Source organism: Myotis lucifugus, unplaced genomic scaffold (assembly GCF_000147115.1).
Source record: "Myotis lucifugus unplaced genomic scaffold, Myoluc2.0 scaffold_1634, whole genome shotgun sequence".
In the NCBI taxonomy this organism is placed as follows: domain Eukaryota; kingdom Metazoa; phylum Chordata; class Mammalia; order Chiroptera; family Vespertilionidae; genus Myotis; species Myotis lucifugus.
The window spans coordinates 14,248-24,587 of NW_005872682.1; the positions used below are offsets into that span (position 1 = coordinate 14,248).

Here is a 10,340-nt window from a genome sequence, read left to right on the forward strand (position 1 = left end):
CCAAGTTAAAATTTAGAACTGGCGGTGATGGGGTGAGTCTCCTCCCCTTTGCCCTATTGCGGGCTCGATGTACCCCTTACCTTGAAAAATTCACCCCTTATGAAATAATGTTTGGGAGACCTCCTCCCGTCCTGCCCCGCGTAGGGGAGGAGATCCTAGGGGGAATAACTAACAGGAACCTCCTTAAGTCTACAGGCGTTACAGCAGACCAGGGAAGAGGTCCACAGGCTGGTCCGCCAACCAAGGCCAGAGGCAAATCCACAATCCAGAACTCCGGTGGCCCAACCTGGATCAAGAGATTAAACCCTGGACAGTTAGAACGGAGGTGGGAAGGACCCTTCATTGTTGTTCTCAGTACTCCTACAGCCGTCAAGGTAGCTGGAAAGCAGCACTGGATACATCACGCCCGGCTGAAAAAGACACCTGAAGAACTACCAGGGGACCAGGAGAAATGGCAGATCAGCCCAACCGACGACCCACTCAAGGTCAAGTTAACCCGGGTGGGGAAGGAATAATAACCTTACTACTACTATTGGCGACTCTGCCCCACCCTTCAGAGGGTGGGCTAGAGCCCCCACCCAATACACAGGACTTGGTGCGGGCACTTTATGGGAGCCCTTGTGACTGCACGGGAGGGAGTACAGGAGTGACTCCATCCCAATACTCCCAAACAACTGATTGTGGCAGTAAAACAGCCTACTTAACTTTTGAGACTTTGAAGGGGGGCGGATTTAAACAGGGATGGAAATGTGTCAGTAAACCTAAAATCATACTGCCAGTGAAGGGCAAACCCGGACCGTGCCCTTCCGACTGTCAGATGGTCACAAAAATGCATTCCACTTGCTACCGGGAGGTCCAGCAGTGCACCCATACAGATGGGAAAATCTATCTTACTGCCATCCTGCAGAGGACGTACTCTGGTTCTTTCGGAGGGGACTGGGACACTAGCAGTAGCCAAGGGTACTCCAAACTTGCTCAAGCCTCCTGCCGAGGCAATCTTGGCCAGGCTAGCTGCTGGTCGCCTCGTGCCCCAATCCACGTATCTGATGGGGGGGGACCCACTGATCGGGTTAGAGAAGCTGAGGTACAAGAACAGATAGAACAGATGATTCACTCCTTGTACCCACCCCTCCGCAAGCCCAGGGACATCGATCTAGATGCCCAGACCTCCGACATCTTAGAGGCTACCCTCAGAGCTCTAAATGGCTCTAACCCGTCACTGGCCGCAGACTGTTGGCTATGTATGACTCTTGGGACAGCCATGCCCCTTGCCCTCCCCGCCGGGAATTCTTCCATACAGGAGGCTGGAAGCTGCAGCCTCACCCTTCCCTTCAGAATACAGCCCGTAGGGTTCAGTACCTCCCCATGTTTTAGGGGGCTGTTCCAGAACAATAGCTATGACTTAGATGTAGGGTATCAGACTTTCTCCGAGTGCACCCAGGTCTCAAACCACTCCACACCCCTCTGCCCAGCCCCTGGGCAGGTTTTTGTTTGCGCGGGTAGCCTGGCCTTCACAGCCCTACCTGTCAACTGGACAGGATTATGCATACAGGCTATTATCCTCCCCGATATAGACATTATCCCAGGTGAAGAGCCCGTTCCCCTTCCTAGTCTTGATTACATAGCAGGACGCAGTAAAAGGGCTATCCAATTTATTCCCCTACTCTTAGGCCTAGGAGTTTCGGGTGCTGTGGCATCGGGCTCCGCAGGACTAGGAGGAGCTGTACACTCCTATACCAAGCTTTCCAATCAGCTAATTGATGATGTTCAAGCCCTCTCAGGAACTATAAATGACCAAGACCAAATAGACTCTCTAGCTGAAGTCGTCCTCCAGAACCGGAGGGGGCTCGACTTACTCACTGCAGAGCAGGGAGGGATCTGCTTAGCCGTACAGGAACGCTGCTGCTTCTATGCCAACAAATCGGGAATCGTCCGAGACAAGATCAAGAAGCTCCAGGAGGATCTAGTCAAGAGGAGGAAAGAACTGTTCGACAACCCCTTATGGAGCAGCTTCAACGGACTCCTCCCCTATCTGCTTCCCCTTTTGGGGTCACTACTTGGACTTGTACTAATGTTAACTATAGCCCCCTGCATTTTTAGGTCGATAGCTAACATGATTCAAGCTAGGACTCGGGATATTAAGATCCCTGCTCTCCGCATCCAGTACCAAAATCTTGCTATAGTCGAGGAGAGTAAGAGCGAATCAAAGGTTTGATTCGCCCGTAAGAGGAGTAGGGAATGAGATAGAAATTGCAGGGTGGGGGGCTCAACCAGGGTGGAAAAGTACTGAACATAGCTTGTAACTTAAGTCAGACCTAGGGGAAAACCAGACTTGAAAAACAAGTCCAAATAAGGGTGGCATCTGGGGAAAGAAGGAAGCTGAGAGAAGCCTGTCAGGGAGAAGAATAGCTTTAGCAGGAATTCCGCCTGGCCCTCGCCCGGAGGCGGGCTGTTAGTTTAGTAGCCAACCAATAGGAATAGGACAGATCAGCCAGGGTCGGGAGGGTGATAAAAGGAGGGACGGCCCCTCCGCCTTTCGCCCGCCTGGCAATTGCCTGCTGCTGTGTCAGCTACGGCAGGGGCCCAGATCCAGATCTGTAATCAATAAACGCTTGCTTAAACCATCTATGAGTCGGTAGCCTGTCTCTGGGGGACTCGTTCTGTAACACTCCTGAGCGCCCCCTACAGGGGATCTAGTCCGCAACCCAGGCATGTGCCCTTGACCAGTGAATTGAGCGGTCACCTCCTGGTTCATTAGTGCATGCTCAACTACTGAGCAACACTTTTTCTTTTTTTTTTATGTTTTATTGATTTTTTTTTTGTTATGCCCAGATTTCAGGGTCCCCAAAAGACCACCAGGGAGCACCGAGTCCAATGCAAAAGCAGAGAGTCTTTATTCAAACTAGCTTGCGCTCCCACCACCACCACACACACACACTCACTCACTCACTCACTCACTCGCCGTTGCAGCGGCTGGGGCAGAGAGAGCCAGCTCTGTGGGGAAAGGGGTTTTATAGTAAGGGGAGGAGAGAGGACTGTGGGCCCTGCCGATTGGCCAGGCGCAAGTCAGTGTCTTGTTACACAGGATGTGGTTGTATCTGGCGTGCACTTCCCCTGATTATCATTGGTTAGTTTAAAGAAATCCTAGGTGTGGCTAGCAGAGGTTTGGGCTTCCGGGAAGAAGCTCCTTGCTGAGCACATGGCTGCTGCCCAAAATGGAGGATTCCCGGCAAGATGGAGGGCGTAGCCCTCACCCTTTCATTTTTTACAGAGAGGAAAGGAGAGGGATAGAGAGTTAGAAACATCGATGAGGGAAAAACATTGATCAGCTGCCTCCTGCACACCCCCTACTGGGGATGTGCCTGCAACCAAGGTACATGCCCTTGACCGGAATCGAACCTGGGACCCTTCAGTCTGCAGGCCGCAGCTCTATCCACTGAGCAAAACTGGTTAGGGCTGAGCAAACACTTTTTACTTTTTATTATTGAAATATTCAAACATATAGGAAATACACATAATCTTGATATTTGAAACAAGTGACATGTTTGTGTTATTTGCACTTAAGTGTTATTTTTTTCGGCACTTAGTGTTTCGAAAGTAAATTCATTTCATCCAAAGTAGTTTCCACTTAACGTTCCTGAAATAATATTTTCTACTTAATGACAATGCCATTGTCACCCCTAATGTTTCCCAGTCTCTTAAGTGCTGTTGGTGTGGTCTCAATCCCTGAAGGTGAGTGGTCTTGGGGCCTGGTTGCCGAGGGACTGGGGCTCCCATGATGTTCAGCACTGGGCTCCGATCAACCCTGAGGACACAGTGCCTCCTGGGACCTTTAACACATGGGGGTCCAAGTGGTCCCCCCAGACTGTTTCTTTACATACTCTCACTAAGTCCTTCCTTGTTGCAGGTGTCTCTTCAAGCTGAGGGGCCACCCACCACCACCCCATCTTGGTAAGAATCCTTGCTCCCACTCCCTGACCCACCCAGGTCTAAAACACCTGCATTTCTGGTGACTTCTCATCAGATATCTCTGGGACCTAATTTATATGTGAACAGTCATGCTCAGTATTTACATACAAATCCCAGCTCTGCTATTGGTGGGTTTGAGGTGTCAGTTAAGTAATTGTACTGCTGAGCCTCAGTCTCAGTTTCTGTGTCTAGCATCTGACACAACATATCAAGAGCAGAGAGGTTGTCGTCTCATAGTTGCAGGGGAGGGAGGTGGAGGCAGGGCATGATATATCCTGCCTTTGAAAGGAAGGTTGAATATAGTGAAACGCACAGGCTGTGAAAGGAAGAAATATACATATATTTTTGGGTTTGGGGGGACTAATCAAAAGTCCAATTTTCAGACTTAGAAGAAAAGAAACAGTGGCTAGCAGTTAATACTGTCACTGGTTTCTAGGCTGCATATAGTATATCAGCCAAGTTGAGACAGCTTTCCATGAATTGTGTGCATATAAACTTATAGTTAATAAAGTTGCCCTCTACTGACACACAGCTGTTAAAATGACAGTGCACCATGGCAGATATTTCACAAGTGTTTCAAAGACCTAAGTCGTAAAATGGGCCTGGATACAGGTTACCCAAAGAGGAGCAAGTGTTCTAGGCTCTAGGAGGGCTTTCCCTCTGTTCCCTGTTCCCTGTTCTTGGATCTTACAACACTTGCTGGCAGGCCCTTAGGGAGGAGATAATGAGAGAAAATCATTGATCATTGATTGGCTGCCTCCAGCACACCCACGCCCCCCCTCCCCCCCCCCCCCCCCCACACACACACACACACTGGGTTTCAAGCCCACAAACCAGGCATGTGTCTGTGATCAGGAATCCAACTGTGACCTTCTGGTTCATAGGTTGGCACTCAACCACTGAGCCACACCAGCTGGGCCCAAATTGTCTTTTGAGGGGCTGATGCTCTTCACCCTAAGGGCCCTCTGAGAGGGGAATTTCTGGGAAAGCATGGAGGGGAGGGAGGGAGGTGCCAGCTGGACAGAGGTGGGGGGGGGGGGGGCAGGGGAGAGAGTGTCTGTCTTTTTTATTATTGTTGAAAGGATTACATACAGGTGTACTGGTTAATGCAGTTTTTTTTCAATAGATGGAGTTACACATAGGTTAATATATGTGCAATTTGATACGTATGCTATTTTGCATTCACAGCAAGCTTCAAAACTTCATGTCAAATTTTCTGAAGGTGTTAACATCATAAATATTTTTACACTTAAAAATGTCGAATTTCATGCCAAAAAAAAGCATTTGCAGGAAGTTTTAATTCATTACTTTATTTTGAAGAAAAGTGCTGCTGAAAGTTATATACTTTGGACAGCTTATGGTGAACATGCTCCATCTCAAGATACTTGTGAATGCTGGTTTAAACGCTTTAAAAGTGATGATTTCGATGTAAAAGACAAAGAACATCCAGGTCAACTGAAAAAGTTTGAAGACCAACACTTACAAGCCTTATTAGATGAAGATGTGAGTCAAACTCAAAAATAACTTGGAGAAAGATTAGATGTTGCTCAGCAAACAATTTCCGATCATTTACAAGCAATGGGAAAGAATTTAAAGGAAGGAAAATGAGTGCCACATCAACCGAACGAAAGACAAATGGAAAACCGAAAAGTCATCAGTAAAATGCTGCTTCAGCAGCAAGAAAGAAAGTCTTTTGCATTGAATTGTGACCGGCAGTGAAAAGTGGATTTATTTTGAGAATCCCAAATGCACAAAATCATGGGTTGATTCAGGTCAACCATCAACATCGATGCAAGGCCAAACTGCTTCATAAAGAAACAATGCTCTGTGTTTGGTGGGATCAGAAAGGTGTGGTATATTATGAGCTGCTAGAACCAGGTGAAACTGTTAATATTGATCACTACCGGCAACAAATAATTTGAACCACGCTTTGATCATAAAGCCACCAGAATGGACCAGAGATACGGCAAAGTGATCTTATCATGATGACATACCCTCACACACTTTAAAACCAGTTAAAGACCCGTTAAAAGATCTTGCCTGGGAAGTATTAACCCACCCACCATATTCACCAGATCTTGCTCCTTAATATTACCACTTGTTCCCATCAATGGCACACGCACTTTCTGAGCAGCACTTCAAAACATATGAAGAAGTGGAAAATTGGGTCTCTGAATGGTTTGTCTCAAAACAAGGAAAGGTTCTATTGGGATGGTATCCACAAATTACCAGAAAGATGGGTAGCTAGCGATGGACATTAAATTGCCGTGTTTTGATTATAAAATCCGCATTATTAACCAGTACACCTGTTCCCTATTTTTCCCCATTGATCCTCTCCAGCCTGTCCCGTGTCCATCTGTCCCCCCAGACCCTCACCACTCTATTGCCTGTGTTCATGGACCATGCATCTATGCATACGAATGGACAGCATATTTCTACAAAAAACTTGGATTTAAGGGTTTGGTTTCTTTTTGCTAAAGTAGCTCACAATAGGGAGTGCTTGCCCTGTTTCCGTACTTTTGAGAACTCATCAGATCCTGATGGCAGGCATTTAACTTTTCTCTGATTCACAGCTGCTTCCCCAGGTTAAGAAACAAGGAATGGCGATGCAGGCCTGGCCCAGAGCTGGAGGCTTTGGGGAGCTGGGTGGGAAAGCAGGCCTGAGAGCTGAGCCAAGTTGATGCCTCCTTCATCTCAGTGGATTCTGCCAACAACCTGTCTGCAAGGCGAATCTATCCCCATTTTCAACAGTGGGGCTTAGGTCAGTTGCTGCAGGTCATACAAGTAGTGACACCCAGGGATAAGCCACTGAGGTGGCAGTGAGGAGATACAGTGTCAGAAGGCAGGCGATGGGGGTTCCCTTGTTGCAGCTCAGGGCCATGTATTAGTCGTTTTTCCTGTCTGGAATTTTGAGTTCTTGTCTGTGTTGTCCCCTTAGGACTGTAGGCAAGTGGCTCTGGGGCCTGGGTGAAGAGGGCGACTAGGGTCCCCCTGATGTCCAGCACTGGGCTCTGACCTCCCCTGAGGACACGGTGCCCCCTGGGATCTTTGACACCCAGGGGTCTGAGGGGCCCTGACTCTGGGGAGGGATGCATGGGGGACTGTGGTTGCCCTGCACCCTGCTGACTGCTTTCCCTCCCTACTCCTTTCTGCAGGTGGTTCCTACAGGAGTCAACAGCCCCTCCCATCCTTGGTAAGAACAGAAGTACCTTATTAACTCCATAATAATCATGTTATGTTTCTAATGTTACAAATTTCTAGTTAAAAAGACCTAAATTGTGATGATGTTGGTATAATGAGAGGTGCTGAGCACCCACTCTGAGCATGCACAGTGCTCAGCACTTGGTCTTTCAGACCTCAGGAGCCCAGAGAGCTGGGTGCTTGTTCCTGTTCCACAGCTGAGGACCTGCATGTACAGAGACTGATTTCCCCGCGCCATCTCCTTTTTGAAAAGGGGAAAGGGCCTTATTTCTGCAACCTCCATGCACATTGAGGTGATAGGGGTGCTCTCTGTTTCCCTCTTCCCTGCAGCTAAGGCGGCAGAACCAAGGAGGTTGGCTTTTGCTGTTGTTAATCCTCACCCAAGGGTATTTTTCCATTGGTTTGTTTTTTGTTTTTTGGTGTGTTTTTTTAGAGAGTGAGTGGAAGGGAGAGGGAGGAACACATCAGTTCGTTGTCTCCCACACGCACCCTGACCAGGACTGGGAATTGAGCTTGCAACCAAGGTACATGCCCTTGACCAGACTCAAATCCAGGACTCTTCAGTCCATGGGCCAACACTAACCACTGAGCCAAACCTGCTAGGGCTAAAGAGGTTGGTTTTGATCCCCACTAATGACCCATCTGTGACTTGCCTGCCTGGCTGAGGTGGAGGTTCCTGTGTGGGTGCTGTGGCCTGGCATTACAGCAGAGCCCCCCAGAGAGGGCAGCCCCCAAAACTGCCATGCCACTCCTGAATCATGTGACTGACACTGTGCAGAGATGGGACGGGTGGGGATGTGTAAGGAGGTAGATGCAGGAGCAGTTGGGATTAGATGGGCTGTGCTTGGGGCCCCTATGATGTCTAGCACTGGGCTCTGACCTCTCATGAGGACACTGTGCCCCCTGGGACCTTTGACACCCAGGGGTCTGAGGGGCCCCAGCTCCAGGGATGTTTCTCACACCTGGTGCCCCTGTGTCCCTGCCTGCAGCTCCTTTAGTAGCACCCCTTGGGCTTCCTGCTGTTTTCCCTCCAGGGCAGCTGTGACCATGGCCGAGAACAAGATGGGGCTGGCACACCGCTACTACACATTCACTGAGCTCCTGGCCATTGCACAGCACTTCAAGTAGAAGCCCGACGAGCACATGATCGCCTCGATCCTGCAGGTGTATGACCAAGGCGGCTTGGCCCTGGCCCTAAATTCCCAGGAGCTGGCACTGCTGGGTGTCCTGACCAGCGACACCATCTTCAACTGCTTCTGCAAGCGTTTGTGGGGCAGCCGCAAGGCGCTACTCACCTGGCTGCTGCTGGCCTGGCGCCAGTGCTGGCCGTCCATCCTGCACATTGGGATGCCCTCTCTGTCCTGTGTCGTCATGGGGCAGTGCATCCTGCTGGTGCGCCAGATGGGCATGCTGGAGTGGATCTACCATGAGCCTGCATCTGAGCAGGCACCAAAGCCTACACCCGAGGACATGCCCTTCACACAGAACCTGCATCAGCACCTGCTGACCCAGGCCATGCCCCATTTGCAGCAGTCGCTGGTCAGCTTGCCACTCAAGGACATGACAGTGCTGAAGGTGGTGATGGCGATTTCAGGGCTGAGACCCTGAGCTAGCTCCTGAGCCATGGCGTGTCCAAGGAGAAGGTGGGCAAGCAGTCCACCAGTCCATCAAGGAGGCCACACGTAGCCACAGCCTCCCAACCTCAAGGCTGGAGGAAAAGCAGCACCGGCCTCCCCCCTACTCCATCAAGACCTGAGGGTAGGAGCTGGGCCCTCGGAGAGGGGGGAGATGAAAAGTCCCGTGAGGGACTGCCCCAAGCACAGGCGCACACAGTAAGTCACGGAAGCTGGTACAGCAGGTGAGCACACATGTTGGGGTCCAGGGTCAGCAGTGGGGAAGGGGTGCCCAGTTTCACAGCTCACACAGGGTCTCCCCAGGCCCGCAGGCAGCCGGGTCTCCAGGCCAGCAGGCCCAGCCCTATGCAGAGCGCCGCCAGCATGGCCACAGCCCCAGCCAACAAGGGCACCACAGTGGCTGCAAGGAGAACATGAGGGGTGAGTCTCAGGACTTGAACCCTCCTATTCCCACCCCAGCACCAAGGGCCTCACCCGTGGGAGTGGTAGGCTCATGGGTGCCATTGCAGGGGACCCCGTGAGCTGGAGGCCAGGCCGGGGCGGTCAGCTGGCGGAAGCGGCCTAGTGGGCAGGGGGCTGGGCACCTGGGGAGGCTGAGGCTCAGGGGCAGGCCAGTGGAGTCGTTGCGGTAGAAGAGGGAGATGGTGACGTTCCTGCAGAGAGAGGAGGCGTGGCAGCAAGGCTCCTCACCTCCCCTGCCTCTGACCTCAAATCTAGACAAGCATCTGAATGGAGGAGCTGGGCTCCTGGCCACCCGTCAACCTCCTGATGGCCTTCCTGGCCAACTCCCCCTCCAGGCCGGTGCCTGGGCGGCCCTCTGCCTGCCACCATCCCTCCTCTTGAGAGCTCTGCCCGCCCGTTCCCAGGCGCCACCCCTCCTCACCCTGCATCTTCGTCATCATCATCATCATCATCGAGGTCCCCCAGGCGCCTCTGGAACTCGAAGCCCAGGCAGGCAGCATAGGGCGGGGTGTGCTCATCATAGAGGCATCCAGCTGCCTCCCAGATGTCCCCAGGCTCCTTAGGAACCCAGCCCCCAAAGCTGCTCACCCTGAAGGCAGTCCCACTGGGTACAGGGAATCATTTAATAAAGATTAGTCAAATGGCCCTGCCGGCGTGGCTCAGTGGTTGAGCTCTAACTGAACCACGCAGTCAAGGTTCAATTCCCAGTCAGGACACATGCCCAGGTTGTGGGCTTGATCCCCAGTGTGGGGCATGCAGGAGGCAGCCGATCAATGATTCTCATCATTGACATTTCTATTCCTCCCTCTTCCTTCCTCTCTGAAATCTATAAAAATATATATTTTTAAAAAATTGGTCAAATGGATGCAAAATATGATTTGGACAAGTCAATTCAACAGCCTGTCCTCCCAGAGGAGCTGAATTCTTTCTCAGAACACCATCTCCTCCCTCCTTCCAGACGCTATACTCTACTGATACCTTCAATGTCCTGAGAACGCTGGCTTAAGAGAGGCTTGCGGGATCCCTAGCATGGGAGCGACTGGGCGGGCCACGAGTGCTTGTGGTCTGCGTCTG

General features: G+C 51.0%; 3 protein-coding genes and 3 non-coding genes across 8 annotated transcripts in view; all 6 read left to right on the top strand.

Annotated features, from left to right (window-relative positions):
* The window catches only part of LOC111824463 (syncytin-1-like), a 10,128-nt gene extending 7,504 nt beyond the window's left edge, over nt 1-2,624 (top strand). For 2 of the 3 annotated variants that reach the window (XM_023748660.1, XM_023748663.1), the window contains exon 2: nt 196-2,624. In XM_023748660.1, the coding sequence (XP_023604428.1) occupies nt 452-2,215 (1,764 nt within the window). In that variant the 5' untranslated portion in view covers nt 196-451 and the 3' untranslated portion in view covers nt 2,216-2,624. Of the gene's footprint in view, nt 1-188 lie in introns of all 3 variants that reach the window. The other variant, XM_023748661.1, reaches the window with a different exon arrangement.
* Nucleotides 1-10,340, top strand: part of LOC102418972 (Friend virus susceptibility protein 1-like) — a 46,787-nt gene that overhangs the window by 7,833 nt on the left and 28,614 nt on the right. The window contains 1 exon segment of the mRNA XM_023748666.1: nt 3,908-3,951. Within this exon segment, the coding sequence (XP_023604434.1) occupies nt 3,908-3,951 (44 nt within the window).
* LOC111824467 lies at nt 3,768-3,858 on the top strand. The gene has a single exon (XR_002827544.1). It is a non-coding gene; the product is annotated as a small nucleolar RNA SNORD88 (small nucleolar RNA).
* LOC111824470 lies at nt 6,953-7,043 on the top strand. Its single transcript, XR_002827547.1, has one exon. It is a non-coding gene; the product is annotated as a small nucleolar RNA SNORD88 (small nucleolar RNA).
* On the top strand, nt 7,656-9,911 carry LOC111824465 (Friend virus susceptibility protein 1-like). The gene has a single exon (XM_023748667.1). It carries the CDS (start codon nt 8,314-8,316, stop codon nt 8,776-8,778), a length of 465 nt encoding a protein of 154 aa, XP_023604435.1. The 5' UTR covers nt 7,656-8,313; the 3' UTR covers nt 8,779-9,911.
* Nucleotides 8,018-8,108, top strand: LOC111824466. Its single transcript, XR_002827543.1, has one exon. It is a non-coding gene; the product is annotated as a small nucleolar RNA SNORD88 (small nucleolar RNA).